Source organism: Aegilops tauschii, chromosome 6 (genome assembly GCF_002575655.3).
Source record: "Aegilops tauschii subsp. strangulata cultivar AL8/78 chromosome 6, Aet v6.0, whole genome shotgun sequence".
NCBI lineage: Eukaryota > Viridiplantae > Streptophyta > Magnoliopsida > Poales > Poaceae > Aegilops > Aegilops tauschii.
Window position 1 is genome coordinate 284,033,262 of NC_053040.3, and position 20,136 is coordinate 284,053,397.

General features: G+C 42.6%; 3 protein-coding genes across 4 annotated transcripts; 2 read left to right on the top strand and 1 right to left on the bottom strand.

The window, feature by feature from the left end:
• The first annotated feature begins 2,398 nt into the window (after window positions 1-2,398).
• On the top strand, window positions 2,399-3,379 carry LOC141025363 (serine/threonine-protein phosphatase 7 long form homolog). Its single transcript, XM_073500657.1, has 3 exons — window positions 2,399-2,609; window positions 2,689-2,909; window positions 2,989-3,379. The coding sequence occupies exons 1-3, from the start codon at window positions 2,562-2,564 to the stop codon at window positions 3,362-3,364; spliced, it is 645 nt and encodes a 214-aa protein (XP_073356758.1). The 5' UTR covers window positions 2,399-2,561; the 3' UTR covers window positions 3,365-3,379.
• A 2,723-nt stretch (window positions 3,380-6,102) lies between these two features.
• On the top strand, window positions 6,103-9,134 carry LOC109757663 (ras-related protein Rab-2-A). Its single transcript, XM_040392476.3, is given in 7 exon segments — window positions 6,103-6,304; window positions 6,466-6,605; window positions 7,353-7,435; window positions 7,521-7,725; window positions 7,811-7,879; window positions 8,745-8,753; window positions 8,755-9,134. Coding segments are annotated over 7 exon segments (708 nt in total). The 5' UTR covers window positions 6,103-6,258; the 3' UTR covers window positions 8,911-9,134.
• A 1,067-nt stretch (window positions 9,135-10,201) lies between these two features.
• Window positions 10,202-14,177, bottom strand: LOC109757661 (small nuclear ribonucleoprotein SmD1a). Of its 2 annotated transcripts, none has more exons than XM_020316482.2 (4): window positions 14,023-14,177; window positions 13,828-13,904; window positions 10,554-10,745; window positions 10,202-10,459 (listed from the first exon to the last, which is right to left on the bottom strand). In XM_020316482.2, the coding sequence occupies exons 1-4, from the start codon at window positions 14,034-14,036 to the stop codon at window positions 10,398-10,400; spliced, it is 345 nt and encodes a 114-aa protein (XP_020172071.1). In that variant the 5' UTR covers window positions 14,037-14,177; the 3' UTR covers window positions 10,202-10,397. The 2 variants fall into 2 exon arrangements, with proteins under 2 accessions (XP_020172071.1, XP_020172072.1); XM_020316483.3 differs by having other exon boundaries at window positions 14,016-14,135.
• Window positions 14,178-20,136: the final 5,959 nt, after the last annotated feature.

The window sequence follows — 20,136 nt, forward strand, 5'->3', positions numbered from 1 at the left end:
ATCCGTTGGCTGTGGTTAAGTACAAACTCTGCAGAGTCAATTCCTTCCAAGTCATCGTATCCATGATCAAGTAGTGTAATCAGTATATCCATATCTATCCGCGTGGAAAACTTGTGCCCGGTGAACAAGCTCAAGTGGTAAATCCAGTTTAATTATTATTCCTGTGGATGGACTAAATTTTTATTCGTCTCGTACTTGTGATAATTTATGTTCCCGAACTATTAATTATTGAACTGCAATATAAGCCCTTTATGTGACGTCGCTCAGACGTCCGACTGCGGCGTGTCTTCTGTTTCTTACTTTAAATATAAGCCCTTTATGTGATGTCGCTCAGACGTCCGACTGTGGCACGCACTGCCTTTATTTTCTGTTATAAGCCCTTTATGTGGTGTCGCCCCGACGCCCGACTGTGGCATTATTATTTTCGCAGTTTCCCCTCGAGGAGTCATTCAGACCCTCGTTTGGCACCAGCATTATTATTCTTGCAGTTTCCTCTCGAGGAGTCATTCAGACCCTCGTTTGGCACCAGCATTACTATTCTGCAGTTTCCTCTCGAGGAGTCATTCAGACCCTCGTTTGGCACCAGTATTACTATTCTGCAGTTTCCGCTCGAGGCGTCCTTCAGACCCTCGCTTGGCACCCAGTATTTATTATCTCTATGTCTGAACGCACTGGATAAATTGTTCATATGCTTCATGTTTACATGGTTATATCTTATGTCTGAACTGTCTTGCGAGTACTTTCATAGTACTCACCTGGCTTGTTGATTTGGCCAGATGTTGTCGAAGGCGATCTCTTGGATGAAGAGTTTGATAGCGCGTCCGACGCCTAGAGGAGTCCCAGTCAGTCCTGCGTGATCCCGGATATTGGTCACTTGTATTATATACGCTTCCACCACCTGCAATAAGTCTCCTCGAGCCTCACCCGACGCTCGAAGAGCTGTAGTCTTCAGGAGTCATATCACTCGCTTCGCGGTGATATTTCCACCACCGTTATTATCGTGAGTTAGTAGTATGCCACCCTATCCGCCGTCTTGTTTTATCGGCGTGCATGTAATAAATTGTTGGGCAGTCTCCGCTCAACCTTGTATTATATTTAGTACTCCTGGTATTTTTTTTCTTCTGTGACCAAGATATTGTCTACCAGTGAGAAGGAATTCTTCCTTACTGGTCCGTAAAAGGGATTGGTCTCTCAATAATTATTTTATTGAAAAACCGGTCGTGACACTTGTTTGTTTGATTTGTGGAACCCTAGTTTATTTTATTTTATTGAAAAGATATGGTTGGATACATAGATTGACATGTTATTTCTATGGAAAAGTTATTCGTATGAAGTAGGCCTAGTTTAGTTTATTTGTACTGAAATTATACTCGTATTGAGAAGAATGCTTTGGATACATATGCTTTGAATCTTGCATGTAGTAGGCCTACTTTAGTTTTTTTGAATTGAAAAGATAATAGTGTTGACAAGAATGCTTTGTTGAAATTGTTAGGATGGTTTGGCTTCTCGATGATCATTGGGACAAACAACACCGGTCGTACGCTATGTCGGTGGAGCAGTGGGTAATACTGAAAGTGGCCGGTGTTATGAATTTCGTATTTTTTTCAAACACAAATGCCCCATATGTAATGTTATGATTTGTTTATTTGTAGGAGCTTGCACCTCTGAAGCTTCGGTCTCACGGGGTCACCCTTGGATGGATGCGCTATGATGAGCGGTACACACCGTATGTAAGGGAGGCAGGACTTCTCCCTTTCATTCAGTTGGTCTGCCGGTCGACGCCACCCAACAATGTTGTAGCACTCACCGCGCTTATTGATCATTGGAGGCCGGAGACACACACTTTCCATCTTCGGACCGGGGAGATGACCGTGACGCTCCAGGATATTGCTATGATCACCGGTCTTCCTATCGATGGGAATCCTTTATGTATGAACACCCATTCTGATGGGTGGCGCGCGCAGATGCATGCCCTTATCGGTATGGTTCCTCCGGAGCCTCGGGAACCAGAAGCAGAAGATAATAAGAAGGAAAGAGTCGCAGCCGGCGCTACTTTCACGTGGATATCATCGAACTTCGGTACTTGCCCTGAGGATGCTAATGAGGACATGGTGAAGACATATGCTCGTGTCTACATGTGGTACGTGATATCCAGGACTATGTTTGCTGATGGCACAGGCAAGAATGCTCCATGGATGTGGCTGAAGGCGTTGACCGTCTTATAGCAAATGGAGTTGGGGTTCGGCGACACTGGCTTACTTGTATCGACAGGTATGAAGTTGTTTCCTTTTCACTTCATTGATACATTATCAATGCGCTCTTGCGGCAAATTTGACCATGTTCTCTTTTATGTGCAGTTGGACGAAGCCTGTTGTAGGCACACTGGAGGTATTGGTGGTTGTCTGCTCGGACTTTCCATATGGAGCTGGGAGCGTTTGCTGGTTGGACGACCGAAGACCGTGAAGTACGAGGATTGGGACGACAAAGACGACCCACTACGGCTCCCCACTTAGGCTTACAAGTGGGATGTGTTAAATGAGACGACGGATGATCCCTCGGTCATGTACAAGTTGTACAAGAGCGAGCTGGACGCGATCACGCCTGAGCAGGTGAACCGACATTGCATAAGTGATTATCATGCTTGTATCGTAACTCGATATCAATTTTGCATTCAATCCCATTTTGCAGGTGAAATGGGAGCCGTATGGAAAAGGAGAGAGTTTTGGTAACCCTATGGAGTTCAGGCTGAATTCGATGTGCATTAGGGATAGGGATCTCTGGCATATGCGGTGCCCACTGATATGCAACTGGGCGGTTGAGCTTCACCTGCCACATCGGGTGTTCCGCCAGTTTGGTTTGTTCCAGCCACACCCGCCGGAGTGGGAGGACACGGACAAGTTGCTACACGCGTAAGATATAATTAACCTTGAGCACTTAGCAGCTTCTCGACGGTTTCGATGATGCTAATATTCTGTTTCTAACTTGCAGGTTGGATAGGAAAAAGCAGCGGAAGATCAAGGATTGGGCCAACCATCACAGGAAGTATGTCGTGCAGTTCGCTCTTAGTATGGAGCAAGCAAGGGCTGGAAAACGAGCCCAGCTTCGTGAGCACTGCCCGATCGCGTTCAACAACTATCTCACATGGTTTCTTGCAAGTACCCGCGTGGAGGTATGCAAGCCGGCGTATGCTGAGGAGATTCTGGAAGAACCCACCGTTTTTGATGAGGTAGCCCAGCACCAGTACAACGCATTAGTCAGGAAAGGCAACTCAGTGATCCCTTCAGCTCCAATGATGAACTTTGTGGTTAGCCCTTTTTGCTTTTCCATTCGCACTATTCACATCTTCGCTTGCCTAACACTTTGATACCGTTTCTGTTCATAGCGTGCCCAGATCAAGAAAGCAGCCGATGAGACCGAGACTATTCTGGAAACAACCCCGGCTGGCAAAAGCGATGGGGAAGGTGCACTTCGAGCATTCATTAAGGTTCACATCTCCTTCAAACTAGCACTTAACATATGTTGCTACGTTCCATGTCTCATTCACTTGTACATGTTGCAGCGCCAGGGCCAAAAGTTAAGGCGGCTATCAAACCTTTTCGGTTGTCGTGACCCCGAGTATGTATCACCAAAACGGTCTAGGTCGGCGACACCATCAGATCCCGCTTCGGGGCAGGGCCATGGTGAACCTTTCGAGGATGAGGATGTGGGTGTGGTCACCCAAGAGGTATGGCATGACGATATATATCCATTTGTTGATGCATTGCTAACTATATCCTCACACACGGTCTTTCCATATCTTCTGTTGATGCATAGGTTGCTGATGATATGACCGTGAGGACGTACCAGGCTCGGTCTGCATACGAGTTGAAGCCTAGGAAGGGAATGAACAAGTACACACCTGAAGACTTCACCCAAAGAGGCCAAAGAGGCAAAAGGACGGTCGGCACCTCGCGGATGGCGGCTTTGGATGACTATTTGGATGACTATGTAGATGACGTGGAGGAACCGGAGCCGGAGTCGGAGCGGGTTCCTCTTCCTAGGAAGGTGAAGAAGATAAGCGTCAACAGGGGGGAGGAGCCAGCAAGCGCGGAAAGCACTAGTCATCGTCCTTTATTTATAATGTTGAACTTAGAGTGGAACTTGTTATGTCGTTGAACTTGGAGTGGTGGTAGCTATTAGTAATGTGGAATTTGTTATGTCGTTGAACTTGGAGTGGTTGTAGCTATTAGTAATGTGGAATTTGTTATGTCGTTGAACTTGGAGTGGTGGTAGCTCTATGTTAAACTTGAACTTATTGTGATGGTCCTTTCTAAGAAATGATGTCTTTGGTGAACACTTTTTAAACATTAATGTTTATTATACGAAATGTTGAACTGTGGCTGAAAATGACCCAGTATGAATGACAAAAAAACACTAAGTGTTTGTGCAGCGCCTAGCTGGCGGGCGCCACACTCTACAGTGCAGCGCCCAGCAGCAAGGCGTTGCACTGTAAAGTGTGACGCCCCCAGGCTAGGCGCTGCACAAAAACTTAGCGAATTTTTTGGCCCAAACTGGAGGCGTACCTTCTGTTGCTCTATGGATAGCTACAGACTTGTGCAGCGCCTAGCCCGGAGGCGCCACACTCTATAGTGCAGCGCCTTGCGGCTAGGCGTTGCACTGTAGAGTGAGGCGCCTCCGAGCTAGGCGCTGCACAAACACTTAGCGAAATTTTTGCCCCAAACTGGAGGCCTACCTTCTGTGGCTCTCTGGATAGCTACAGACTTGTGCAGCGCCAAGCCCGGAGGCGCTACACTATACAGTGCAACGCCTAGCCGCAAACTCATTGTCATCGTCCGCATACTCATCATTGTCCTCTTGCAAAGCTTCATCTTGGTTGTTTGTAAACGGGCTCAATGTTGGCCTCACTTCTTGGGTCAAAAGAGGTTCAACAATTTCATCTCGCTTCAAGGGTGGGGGACTACTAGCAACCTAAGGGGAGGGGTTCCGGTTCAAGTCCAAATGCAAACTTGAATCAACCTTCTTCGTTGCAAATAACTCAAGAGCCTTGTCTAGTGATTCGGCCACCGTCTCCTTGTATGCAACCCAACGTTGCTCCGAGTTGACACGCATTGTCTTCCAACGGATGTGCATTCCAAAACCAACATTATGCCTTCCCTCCAACTCAATAATATCACTAGGGTCCATCCAATTCAAATCTTTCCTAACTTGTTGCAAGAGCTCCGCATAGCTAGGACTACTATCAAACACCATGTCAAGCTCATCCGGGTCCGGTTCTATATTGCCTTTCAAAATGGCGTCTTTGTCCCCATGATGAACAAACACACATGTTCTTCCCATCCCTATAAGCATTCAAAGAACACAAGGTAACATTACTTCCATGAGACTAATCCAAGGATAAACACGGAATACAAACCCTAATATATATATCAAACAACAACCCTAACCCTAACCCTAACCCTAACCCTAACCCTAACCATAACCATAACCCTAGCCCTAAACCTAACTCTAGCACCAACATAAGAGCACCCATAAGAATAACCCTAGCATACTAACAAAGCCTAATCATAGAAATTGGCAAACAAACATCTCACATCTCCATGCAAATCTCTAGATCCAAACAAAACTAGGGTTTTTCCCAAACTAGCAACAAATGAGCAATGGGAGAACTTTACTTGGATCAAAACAAGGGGATCGGAGAATATTACCTTAAGGGAGGGTTTGACTTCGAAATCCACGGACAAATTTTTCAAATTTGCAAGATTTGGGAGAGGATTTGAGAGGGGGAGAGAGTGGGTGTGGGGCCAAAACTCGGGGAGAGAGTGGGAGAATGTGTGGTGTGGCGGGGTGGGGGGCAGCAAAGTGGCTGGATAAGTCACAGCCGCTAGGCGCTGCACATTACATGTGTGGCGCCTAGCGGCTAGGCGCTGCACTGCTGAGTGCGGGTCCAGGGGCTGCCACGGTGGACAGGTGTGCAACGCCGCCGCTCTAGGCGCTGCACAATACGGTGTGGCGCCGGCGTGACGGGCGCTACACAAAAAGGTCAGAGAAGTGAAATAGTTTCGCACCCAGTTCAATCTGTGAAATGATTTCGTCCCGAGGCCAAAATTGTCAAATTTGCCATCAAAATAGCTGTCGCGTGCGTCGGTTGCACAAGCGCCCGCAATTCCCCTCCACCTCCCTTCTCTTAAACCAATCAGACGCTAGAATCCTTGGCAATTCGCCGCTCCTCCGATCCGTTCGCCGCCGCCGGGATCGACCATGTCGTACGCCTACCTCTTCAAGTACATCATCATCGGCGACACAGGTTCGCACAATCTCTCCCCTGCCCCTCCCGAATCTCTCCCGTATGGCCCCTGGGTAGGAATAGGATCGGATCCGCGACGCTGCTGAGCTGCTTTCTTGGCCCATGCGCTCCGCTTGCTTTTCTTTTAGCGCGTCGTGATTGCTTGTCTTTTCTTTTTGCAGGCGTGGGCAAGTCATGCCTGCTGCTGCAGTTCACCGACAAGAGGTTTCAGCCCGTGCACGACCTCACCATCGGCGTCGAGTTCGGCGCCCGCATGATCACCATCGACAACAAGCCCATCAAGCTCCAGATTTGGGACACGGTTCGTGCTCCACGCCGTGCCCTTTCTGTTACAACTAGCAACTCTTGATTCAGATGCAATTTAATTTTGGCCAGTATAGTTATTTTCCCTCCTACTGCTTGCAGTATTGCCCCCCGGGAGTAAATGAAGCATACATTCCTTGCTTTATTGTCTTGTCATATGCTAGTTTACAGTATATTAGTAGTTATCTTGGTTAGATATGGATCACTCTCTCTGGTCAGAAAAGGATGCCCCATTTGGGCATTGCTGCTTTGGCACGGATTCTAAAAACCAACTTCCATCTCTCTGTTGGTCACCAATTTCCGTTGTAATATGTAATATATTTGCAAAGCCTAATAAAAGATTATAGTAATCCAGTGTTTCCCAGATAAACCTACTAGTATGCATTTCTTGAGACGGTCTAAATAGTATGTATTCATCAAGCTGTTTTTTTTTAATTAAAGTTCTAATGGTTTGACTGCATTTCCACCCATTATGGGGACATTTTTGTTACCGAAGGGGTCCTTTTGTGGCCACTTAACTTAAGAGTTTCGCACTCATGTTTATACTTGTTCTTTTAGCTTGTTCATCATACCATGTTATGATTTACTTTTCCTTAGTTACATAACAAGTTTTGCTGTTGATGACTGCTTTGGCATGTGATTTTGCTTGGGATTGCATGTTTCTGTAGTCCAGGATCCACCGTGGTTGTTGAGTTCGACTTCACAGAGCCCTCCATCTCATACCTATCATTTCTTCACATTACAGGCTGGCCAAGAATCATTCAGATCTATAACAAGATCATACTACAGAGGTGCTGCTGGTGCTCTTTTGGTTTATGATATCACCAGGTACAGTAGGTTTGGGAATACAACACTTTTTGTGTTCAAATTTCTGCATGCTAATGGTCCTTCCACCTGACTGACCATACTTCAGGAGGGAAACTTTTAACCATCTTGCGAGCTGGCTAGAAGATGCAAGACAGCATGCAAATGCCAATATGACAGTGATGTTAATCGGAAACAAATGTGATCTGTCTCATAGACGGGCTGTCAGCTACGAGGAGGGTGAACAGTTCGCCAAGGAGCATGGTCTAGTCTTTATGGAGGCATCTGCAAAAACAGCACAAAATGTTGAGGAGGTGATGGTTTATTCCTAGTGTGCTTTGTGGGATTACACTTTTTAGTTTGTGTCCAAAAAGAAAACTCATCCTTTTTGTGGTGCAGGCATTCATTAAGACGGCTGGAACAATATACAAGAAAATCCAAGATGGTGTTTTTGATGTATCTAATGAGGTGAGTGTTAAATTGCTTGGATTTTCTGTTTATCAAATAACCAAGTTAAATATATTGGTCTGGTCTCCTTCTGGTGCCATACATAACTTGTACTCCCTCTGTTCCTAAATATAAGTCTTTTTAGAGAGTATAATATGGACTACATATGGAGCAAAATGAGTGAATCTACACTCTAAAATACGTCTATATACATCCGTATGTAGTCCATATTGGAATCTCTAAAAAGACTTACATTTAGGAACGGAGGGAGTATAACAGTTTTTTACTGGAGATCTTGTCATAAGAAAATGCAACAAAATGGCTTTGGGGATATGTTGCTTGTTCCATGTGAGATCCAAGAGATCTCAAAAATGTGCAACTGTAGATCCATATAGATCTTGGTAATATGTCTAGAGGGTATCTTATCAGGTTGTAAGCATTTAAGTTTTGGTAGGAGGACAGGTGTACTTGGGCAGGTCAACAAACTTTTCTGTGTTAGGTAGTAATTGGAAGTGCGATCATGTGCTTCTCTTAGCATTTGATCATCTAAGCATCAGGGGATGAGTGTGGATAGGTGATTAGATGAGTCTCCAGTTATATATTCTCTCTTTTCTTGTCTCCTGTATTTTTTGCTTTGTCATTGGCAGCTCCTTTTGTTCCATTCGATACCCCATAAATGCAGCTTTTCGTCCTTTATAGTAGTGTTGGCGAATAGATGAAACCAAAGTTTGATTTACATTCATTCTTCTTCTAAGAACGTCTCTTCTGCTTGATTCTGAAACAGTAGTTGTTTTCATTTCCTGTAGCGCTGATTGGCTAGGCTAGCACTGCTCCTCCCCCAAACTAATGTTCTCAATGTATAATGTTCTTTCCTTATTCGCTGTAGTCCTACGGAATCAAAGTTGGCTATGCTGTCCCCAATGCATCTGGAGGTGGTGCTGGCTCGTCCTCTCAAGCAGGTGGCTGCTGCAGTTAAGCAAGTTTACGACCAAGTCCTATCATGTGAGACTGAAAACAGCTGCCCAGGTTGTTGTCCTTCCTTCCGCCATTGACGGTGTAATCAGTGAGCAAATGTTCATCAATGGTGCTTGTCTACACAGCGCAATCTTTCTGTAAAGCAAACATCTATAGTTTCTGTCCATTTGTGTCTGTAACTAAATGGTGTGGATATTCATTTGTTCGATGTAATAATGCTTTGTAGACTACAGACATGGCTGTGCAGCAATTGCCCTGATCCATGTCACAATATTTGCCCTGATCCTTCCATTGCGCAGTATTTGTTCACGCTATTTGTGCTTGTTGTTGATGATGCATTTAATATTTGCCCAATAGCAATAGTCACAACCATTGTTCAACTTTGTCGGATATTTTACTCATACTTTGTCTCTCCCATGCTTGGAACATACCAAGTTGTTAAAAATAGAGAAAATGAACAAAATTGACAAGCACCCAGATAAATTTCCTAGAAATGGGAATCATGACACAGTAATCGCAATATAAAGATAGCACACTTTTGAACACCCGCAATATAAAGCTAGCACACTTTAGAACATCAGTCAAACAACAACAACAACAAAGCAACAAAGCCTTTAGTCCCAAACAAGTTGGGTAGGCTAAAGGTGAAACCAATAAGATCTCGCAACAACTCATGACTCTGGCACATAGATAGCAAGCTTCCACGCACCCCTGTCCATAGCTAGTTCTTTGGTGATACTCCAATCCATCAGGTCTCTTTTAACGGACTCCTCCCATGTCAAATTCGGTCTACCCCGCCCTCTCTTGACATTCTCCGCACGCTTTAGCCGTCCGTTATGCACTGGAGCTTCTGAAGGCCTGCGCTGAATATGCCCAAACCATCTCAGACGATGTTGGACAAGCTTCTCCTCAATTGGTGCTACCCCAACTCTATCTCGTATATCATCATTCCGGACTCGATCCTTCCTCGTGTGGCCACACATCCATCTCAACATACGCATCTCCGCCACACCTAACTGTTGAACATGTCGTCTTTTAGTCGGCCAACACTCCGCGCCATACAACATTGCGGGTCGAACCGCCGTCCTGTAGAACTTGCCTTTTAGTTTTTGTGGCACTCTCTTGTCACAGAGAATGCCAGAAGCTTGGCGCCACTTCATCCATCCGGCTTTAATTCGATGGTTCACATCTTCATCAATATCCCATCCTCCTGCAACATTGACCCCAAATACCGAAAGATGTCCTTCCGAGGTATCACCCGGCCATCAAGCCTAACCTCCTCCTCCTCACACCTAGTAGTACTGAAACCGCACATCATGTACTCGGTTTTAGTTCTACTAATAAGCCTAAACCCTTTCGATTCCAAGGTTTGTCTCCATAACTCTAACTTCCTATTTATCAACATCAGTCAAACACCAACAACATAATTCCACATCAAGAACAGCTGGTACAGCCAATATCAATGTCTTCCTGGCTCTAATAAGAATATTGCTCCGTACAAGTAAGAAACCAGATTACACTGCACACAAGCATGCAGTGCAAAATTTCCAAGGTATAACATAGCTCAGCGCCCCCTGCCACGACCGCGCCCACGACCACGGCCGCGCCCACGACCCATAGGTTTCCCTGCATCCAGATGAAGGAAGGGGTGTTCAGAGGACGGCGCCAGTGATAGTGCATAATAAACAAAATAAAACACAGAAAGACACTAATACCAAACCTGCAGTAGGCTTCTTAGGCTTCACCCTTGGTGTTTCCTCAACCAGCAACGTCTCCAGGTTTAAGCTGTCAGGAAGGATGTAATATCGAATGTTGTTTCCCCTCACACTAAGGTGGTCAAGGGTAACAGGATTCTTCCCTTTCAGTGTGAGCTTGACAGTCTTCAGATGAGTATTCATGCTGATGTCGACGCCTACAAAATAGGCATGAACTCAGGACACATGCATACACTACTAATGAATACACTTCAGGATGATTACAGGCCATAATACAAAATGATGAGAAAAAAAATTATATCAAAGGACTGACAGACAGATTAATTGTAACTAAATATGGATATGAATGCAAGACTAGCACTTCTGAAACCAGAATCCACTACTTTTACTAAAACAACACAGCTCATGCCATTTTCAAACTCTGTTCCAGCAAAACTCCTATATGTTCACATTAGATACTCAATAACTTGAAAAAATTTGAAAATACAAAACAATATTTCCTACAACCTTAACATGTGGTTTACATCGAGTACAAATTTCGAGTGATTGTGTTGTGTAGATATCACAGGTAGGAAAGATCAGAAAGTCTAATGAAGTGAGATCCGATGAATGGGATATGTAAAGTATTTGAGGACATTCCTAAAATCAATCACCAGCATGACTATCTCAGCTGCAGATGTTATTATTCAAAAAGGAAGATCAACTTTAGTTATCTGAAGTTGTTAGAACTTCATAACATAGTAAATTGTTCATTGCTATATCAGAGCAAGTATAAAGGATGACATAAGAGGTGCCATATCATATTTATGATGAGTTGGAGGAGAGAGAAGAGAAACAGGCTATAAATTAGTAGCTAGCTCAGCACAGGCTGCAAGAAGCACTGTCAGAGAAGGAGAAGGGGCAGGTAGTGATAAAGTAGAAAATGCCTATAGTTTACTATTATATGGGTTGGCTTTTAGTTAGGCTATAGATGACAGAGAACTGCTATACAGACGACATTCACAGACGATTTCAGCACGACACTCCATCTCACACCATCCATTCAAGGCGCCAATGTACAAAAAGTTGTTGGATTTGGCATCGGCTCAGGATCGTGCAAGCAAATGTCGTCTGTGAAGTAGTTTCGTAGATGACATGACTATTATACAGAGCCAGCAGTTGGCTATACTATTAACCATGCTCTCAAACGATGCCAGCTCATGAAGGAAACATTATATTCTTAGCATTTTTACTGCACAGAATTACATTTGCAGAATACATTTCAATTAACTAGCTTAACATCTTAACAAATACAATTAAATCTATAAAATGAATTAACATGCTCTCAGTCACCAGATTTGTCAAGCCTGTCTATTAACAGGCGTATACAGGGACTATGGAACCTATAGATGCTGCAGTCTCAACTAAGAGCACGTAACTTTAAATGGACGTGGAAAACAAGACTAAACAATCAACCATGAAAAGATTTGCAGAACCAAGCTTGTGGCAACATTTAGGTAAGTACAGCTAGCACATGCTGAGTTTATTTAACATGCTATATTACCTTGTAACAAGTTACAGACAGAGAAATTCTATAGAACAAATGTCAAAATACACACTATTAAAGCTTACTTAGCAAGGCATAGAAAACTGTCCGCCTGAAGTTTTCCTACAAAACCTAATATATTCCACCAGGGATTCAAAACATGAAAAAGGTAATTCAGTAAGAAAATACTCCCTCCATTCACAAATATAAGATGTTCAAACCTTTTTCTAAATCAGATGTATATAGACACGTTTTAGTGTGTTCGTTCGCTCATTTCAGTCAATATGTAGTCCATATTGAAATATCCAAAACATCTTATATTTGTGAACGGAGGGAGTACATTTTAGGTTTCATTTGATACTTTCTTTGCCATTTCCATTTCAACATCCGGTAACCTAATCATCTGGTCATCAACGTCTTGTCATCGCTCAACAGTTATCCAATCTATGTTTGGTTTACCACGACATAAGCAACATTACCTACTGAAATCAGGATACTGCAAGAAATTAATCAAACAATTCCCATCAGAATTTGCTACTTCTACTACTAGTAACCTGAATAAGTAAACTACGAAAAGATGCAACATTAAGAGATACACATAAAAGCTTAACCAAAAACAAAAATACAGACAGCCGCAGGATTCGACTAAAAGGAAGGCTCAAGTGCACACTAGCTCGACATGGCAGCAAGCAGATGACAGCGCCGAAGACCAACAAACAGCCCTGCTATGTCCATGGATTCCAATGACAGGGACAGAGGCTTTGCACAGAAAATCAAGTGGCTTCTTAAAAGTCATAGCAAACATAAGCAATATTACCTTGTATCAAGTTACAGACAGAAATTCTATAGAACGAATGTCAAAATACACACTATTAAAGCATACTTAGCAAGGCATAGAAAACTGTCCGCCTGAAGTTTTCCTACAAAACCTAATATATTCCACCAGGGATTCAAAACATGAAAAAGGTAATTCAGTAAGAAAATACTCCCTCCATTCACAAATATAAGATGTTCAAACCTTTTTCTAAATCAGATGTATATAGACACGTTTTAGTGTGTTCGTTCGCTCATTTCAGTCAAATAGTCCATATTGAAATATCCAAAACATCTTATATTTGTGAACGGAGGGAGTACATTTTAGGTTTCATTTGATACTTTCTTTGCCATTTCCATTTCAACATCCGGTAACCTAATCATCTGGTCATCAACGTCTTGTCATCGCTCAACAGTTATCCAATCTATGTTTGGTTTACCACGACATAAGCAACATTACCTACTGAAATCAGGATACTGCAAGAAATTAATCAAACAATTCCCATCAGAATTTGCTACTTCTACTACTAGTAACCTGAATAAGTAAACTACGAAAAGATGCAACAAGAGATACACATAAAAGCTTAACCAAAAACAAAAATACAGACAGCCGCAGGATTCGACTAAAAGGAAGGCTCAAGTGCACACTAGCTCGACATGGCAGCAAGCAGATGACAGCGCTGAAGACAAACAAACAGCCCTGCTATGTCCATGGATTCCAATGACAGGGACAGATGCTTTGCACAGAAAATCAAGTGGCTTCTTAAAAGTCATAGCAAACAGGCGACACCGCGCTGGCGCCGTCACCAAATGCATCGAACCAAACAAGTGAACAACCCACCACCTCAGCAAAGAACGCCCCCCCCCCCCCCCCCCCCCAACCCACCTAACACCCACACAAAAAATCTAGTTCTCTCAGTAAAGATCGGTGCGCAGCATACCAATGATGGTGCCGTGGACGGTGGTGCCATTCTTGAGCTCGATGGTCACCGTCTCGTTGTTCAGCTTCATCAAGAATCTGCAGGCCACCCAAATCCGCACCAATTTGGGCGGAAAATTGCACCGGAAGAATCAGTAAATTCCAGGGAAATCGAAACTGAATCCTAGAAAAAAGTCGAACAAGGCGCACCGGTTACCTGACGAGCTTCATCGTGGAGGCGCTTGGTGGCGGAGGTAAAGCTAGGGTTTTTGCAGGGAGCTGCCACGAGCTGTTTCTTTTCTCAGCGGGGAAGGAGACATAAACCCCCGATCTGGGCGAGAGACTTCGACCTGGGCTTAACTGCGGCCTGGCCAATTTAGCTGCGGCCGATCGCTCTAGGTTCGAGGCTCGACCGGTTTACTTTTTTTCATTTTATTTTCTTTTTCTTTGATTTCATGGTTTTCTTGGTTTTATTTTTATTTTTCACTCTGGTTTTCTTTGTTTTATCATTGGTTATTTTTTCTTCGCTTTTTTACTTTTGGTTTTCTTTGATTATTTTTATTTATTTTTCGGCTTTTATCATTTTCTTTGTTTTCAAAACATGTCTAATTTTTCTCAATACAGAATGTACATTATTAGAGCACACATGGAACATTTTTTTATGCATGTTGGACATTTTAAAATATAAATGGTGTCCATGTTTTGAACACTTTTTTTAATGCATGGTAACTTATTTTTCAAATACACGTATTACATTTTCAAAATGGAAATAAACATTTTCTTAAAACTATGGAAATATTTTTCTACATTGTATGCACATTTTTGAAAATTTCACAGATAGTTTTTCAAAACACGTGAATATTTCATAAAATATCATGATACATTTTTTAAATGGAAAGAAAAAAATAATCTAGGTGAATTTTTTTTCATATTTTTATATAAATTTTAAATAATTTCATGAACAATTTTTTTTCAAATGCGGGAATATTTCCATAAAATGCAACGTACATTTTTTTAACGGCACGGAACATTTTTTTTACATTGTGTACACCTTTTCTCTAAATTGCATACATTTTTTTGAAATGCAGGAAAAAAATTCATTGTCACGAACATTTTCCTTGAAAGTTATCAACATAGGGCCCAACAACGTGAAGATTATCCTGCTATAGTGTGACACATTAAGTGGCACTCTTGCACACATTAATTTCTTAGTGTTATCTTTGAAAGTTCGAACATTTGCACAAACAAGGTGCCAAATTGCTAACAACGCAGATACATTACAAAGTTCCATCCATAATAGTTCAGACTTTTGCAAAACAATTACAAAAAGGCATATATTTAATAAGGTGCTCAACCGAATACAAAGTTCCATATATATAAAAGTTTGGACTTTTGCACACAATTACAAAGTGCCATATGTTCTAATAAGGTGGTCAAATTAATACAAAGTTACACTGAGTAAAATACAAAGCAATACAAAGTTCCATCTATAAAAGTTCAGACTTTTGCAAATAATTACAAAAATCCATATTGTTACAATAAGGTGCTCAAATAAATACAAAGTTTCACGTATGAAAGTTCAAACTTTTGCACACAATTACAAAGTGTCGTATGTTCTTGTAAGGTGCTCACATTAATACAAGGTACATTGAATACAATACAAAGCGAGAGCGACATTTGGCACATGGGAGCATATGCTCCTGGTTTTTAAAATGTGTCTTAAACGTATTTTGAAATGATCACAAAATGTTTTGGGCGTACATCTCGACATTCTACGTACGCACAAAGTCGTTTCGTGAAAAACTGATAATTTTTGTGTCGCATGTCAAAGAGATAAAATTTGGTGTAAAAAGGGCTTTTCACTAGACTTTTTTTTGTCTTTTTTACACAAACCACAAAAATGTTGGTTTTCCGTGAAACTTGGCGTGCCCACATAGAATATCGAGATGTACACGTCAAATTTTTGTTTGGAACTTTTTAACATTTTGAAATGTTTTTCCAATAGCAGGAGCATATGCTCCCATGTGCCAAGGTGCATTTCCGATACAAAGCAATACAAAGTTCCATCTATAAAGGTTCAAACTTTTGCGCACGATTACAAAGTGCCATTGTTTTAATAAAATGCTCAAATGAATACAAAGTTCCATTGAATACCATTTCATTTGTAAAAGTTCAAACTTTTGTGCACAATTACAAAGTGCCATCTATTCTAATAAGGTGCTCAAATTCATGCAAAGTACCATCGAATACAATAGAAGCAATACAAAGTTCCATACATGAAGTTCGGAATTTTGATTACAATTTACACAACCTTGCAAATGTTTAGAACACCCAATATTGCCTTTTTCCCACCTAGGTATGAAGAGATCAACCAAAAGGATGGATAGTACTATCAAGCAAAGAAACACCATCACCAACTCCTAATCGTCTAGTCTGTGAGTAGGCAAAGATTACAAATAGGAATAAGGTTTTACCGTTTATTATTCTACATGTGCTTATGAGTTTTTCTCTGAATCATAACAGTTGTAGCTCCTCCATCTATAAAAGTTCAGACTTTTCTACATGTGCTTATGAGTTTTTTACTGTTTACCAGAATCATAACAGTTGTAGAATAGAATATAAACTCTTGATTATAGAAAAAATACAAATATTATTGCATCTAGGGCACATTTTCAACAGTAAAAACCCGCATCTTGCTTCTATTTTATTGGTTGTGATGGAGAACAAAGTACACGATGATCTACCTCGAGATCGTATGTGTATGAATCTAACTTAACTCTACAGACTAAACCCCTCGGCTTATATATGCATTGAGGGTACCTAGGGTTACTGTTGGGGAACGAATCATGAAAATAAAAAAAGATCGTACGAACACCCAAGATCTATCTAGGAGAAGCATAGCAATGAGAGGGGAGGGTGTGTCTATGTACCCTCGTAGACCATTAAGCGGAAGCATATATCATGCGGTTGATGTAGTCGTACTCGTCACGATCCAAACCGATGAAGTACTGAACGGATGACACCTCAGCGTTCAGTACACGTACGGCTCGATGACATCTCCTCCTCCTTGAACCAGCAAGCGAGGAAGGATAAGTAGATGGGATCCCCTGCAGCATGATGGCACGACGGTGATGGTGGTGCAGTTATTCCGGCAGGGCTACACCGAGCGCTACCGAAACAACGAAGATGGAGGAGTTACGAAGTAACGGGAGAGAGAGGGCCAAGGGCTTATGTGTCCTCTTGGGGGTGCCCCTCCCCTCTATATATATAGGTGGAGGGGCGTGGTGGACACCCCTCCAAGCCCTAGGGGTGCACCAAGGGGGAGGAGTTGGACTCCTAGTCCAATTCCCTCCTTTTCCATACACAACTGGACTTTCCACCTCTCCCAAGCCACATGGGCCTTGAGGGGCTTATGCTCCTGGCCCAATAAGGCCCGGGTGCCTCCCCTCGGCCCATGTTGGCCCTTGGGACGTGGTGGAACCCTTGGTGGACTTCCGAACTCATTTGGAAGTTTCCGGAACCTTCTGGAAGCTTCCTGGTACAATACCAAAAAAACTGAAACTTTTTCCGGAACCTTGAAAACAACTTTCCATATATAAATCTTTACTTGCGGACCATTCCTGAGGTCCTCGTGACGTCCGGGATCTCATCCGAGACTCCGAATAACATTCGGTCACCAACATGCATATCCCAATTGAAAGTACATGTAGCCCCCATGTGTGGTTTTGGTAATTAATGACAATCCTTATGGACTAATGTTTGCATTGAGATATATATGTGAAGGAAATTTCCATTTGCAATGCATGAAGAATACTGGATGAATTGAAGGATGAAATCCATCAACACAAATATATGCATTGAGACTTGATAATGAATCACAATTCCTATGAAGAAACAATGACATCAAGTTATAGATGAAGGCTTGTTCCTTGGGTAATGCAAGAAGGAGATTGATGGATTCAGAATGAATGCCATATACATATAGTTGTGCATCCAGATTGAGCTCAATGATTGAATCAAATACGATCAAGATGAATTCCATGTGATGAACAAGATGTGATCTATATGGAATTCATTGAAGGATCTCAGAGGTTTTCATGCTTAGGCTTATGGTGAGATCCGTGATGGATCGTGATCTTGAGAGAATGATTGAAGAGAAGAGTTCTACATATGGCTTGAAGATAGGATCATGATGAGCTCATATGAGTCATGGATGATTGTTTCTTGAAGCAAGTAATTCATGATAAAATTTCATTGTGCCTCTCAAGATATTGTGGTGGAGCATGAAGAAGAACAAATGATGACCAATATGGTATTCATGGGTAAACTCTATATGGTCATATGATAATTGAGATATCGGTAATCATGTCTTGAAGAAATGAACCATAGTGAAGAATTCAATATGGCCTTCAAGACATCAAGATTAAGCATGGAGTAAAGATAAAGGTTGACCAAGATAAAGATTAAAGAATCAAACTCTAAATGGTCAACACACAAGTGCTAATGATGCATCACACAGGATCTTGTGGTATGATAAGAAATTGTCAATTGCACTTTGTGTACTAACCCATGCTATGTGTTGTCTATGTTTATAAGGGTTAGGTTATTCTCATGGGCTCGCATTGAGAAAAAGATTCCAAGTGTCCATGAGAGGATGACATGTGTTCATGATCATGGTTGACAAGGGCAAGTTCAATATAACCATCCCGAAGGATTACATGCTTGAAGCTTGTGGATGATCACCTGATGGACAAGTGAAGATGAATACAAAGAAAAGCTTCCCACATTGTATGGGAGAGCTACTTGACGACTTCACCAATGTCTTGCCTTTAACTTGAGCCAAGAAGAAACATCAACATCAAGTTCAAGTGAAAGGCTCGAGTCAGAGGTATTAGTTCCTTTGGCGTTAGTGTTGCGGAGTGATGACCACCGAAGAAACATATACACTCAAGAATGGATTCTCGATAGCTACGTAGTGTAACTCTTTTATGATTCTTGAGTTATAGGGATTCCACACTATTAATAGGGGATCAAAGGGGTTCATGATGGACTTGCTCAAGTCAACATCTTCCATACACAATTCCACTCCTATCCTATATACCAAACAAATCCACAGCCAACTACATTCCCCAAAGTATATGATCTAACCTTTGCATACTTTGCACCCTTAATTTTGGTTTATCTTGGGTGGTTCTCTATGTGAGGACCTGGAGCTTTTCCATAGCTTCAAAACGAGCCTAAGATCATAAAAACGGAGCCCGTATGTAAAAGTTAAGCATGTTTCAGTTTTGGGGTTCTTGTTGTATTTTTACTGGCCGGATGTCCGGACTCCCGGGACGCCCCGGATGTCCGGGATCCTCCCGGAAATCCGGCCGTCCATTTCCAGAAACTTTGCTGAGATGTTGCTTGTGTCTGCCGGATGTCCGACACTTGTCCGGATGTCCGGGGCCCCAACTTTGGTCAGATGTCTGTGCCGTGTACTCCAGCCTCTGTTTTTCACATACGTGTGTCTGCATTTCTCAGCCGCTGGATGTCCGGCCCCTGCCCAGATGTCCGGCCTGGCGTTGTCACTTACTCACAAATGGCTAGTTTTCTAGGCCTTCTATATATACCCCTCTACCAATCCGGTATAGGGTTGACCACTCAATCCAAAAGAACCCTAGAACACCCAAGTGGCTCCCTCTCACTTCTCCTACACCAAATCTTAGATCCCGGAGAGATTAGTGAGAGTTCTTGAGAGATTTTCCAACCAAGTGATAGATCCACTCCCTTTCCCTCTTGCGACCAAAGGAATTTTTCATTTGAGCAAGTCTTGAGCATTTCCCCCTTGATCTTGTTACTCTTGGAGGTTGGAGACTCCTAGGCGGTAGGAGTGCTCCGGTGAGGAATCAACTTGTGATTTGCCCCCGGAAAGTTTGTAAAGGTTTGGAGGCTGTCGGTGTCAAAACCGGCGGATCTCGGGTAGGGGGTCCCGAACTGTGCGTCTAGGGTTGATGGTAACAGGAGACAGGGGACACAATGTTTACCCAGGTTCGGGCCCTCTCTATGGAGGTAATACCCTACTTCCTGCTTGATTGATCTTGATGAATATGAGTATTACAAGAGTTGATCTACCACGAGATCGTAATGGCTAAAACCCTAGGAGTCTAGCCTGTATGACTATGATTCTATCTCTCCTCTACGGACTAAGCCCTCCGGTTTATATAGACACCGGAGAGGACTAGGGTTACACAAAGTCGGTTACAGAGAAAAGAATCTTCATATTTGGTCGCCAAGCTTGCCTTCCACGCCAAGGAGAGTCCCATCCGGACACGGGAGAAAGTCTTCGGTC

What these genes read in the sequence shown, in the direction of transcription:
- LOC141025363 (XM_073500657.1), top strand. Translation starts at nt 2,562, where the DNA reads ATGTACAAGTTGTACAAGAGCGAGCTGGACGCGATCACGCCTGAGCAG. An exon ending in ACGCGATCACGCCTGAGCAG is followed by an intron (nt 2,610 to 2,688) that starts GTGAACCGACAT and finishes CCCATTTTGCAG; the next exon opens with GTGAAATGGGAGCCGTATGG. An exon ending in ACGGACAAGTTGCTACACGC is followed by an intron (nt 2,910 to 2,988) that starts GTAAGATATAAT and finishes TCTAACTTGCAG; the next exon opens with GTTGGATAGGAAAAAGCAGC.
- LOC109757661 (XM_020316482.2), bottom strand. An exon ending in CGTCCACGGCACCATCATTG is followed by an intron (nt 10,746 to 13,827) that starts GTATGCTGCGCA and finishes CCTATTTTGTAG; the next exon opens with GCGTCGACATCAGCATGAAT. An exon ending in GCCTAAGAAGCCTACTGCAG is followed by an intron (nt 10,460 to 10,553) that starts GTTTGGTATTAG and finishes ATCTGGATGCAG; the next exon opens with GGAAACCTATGGGTCGTGGG.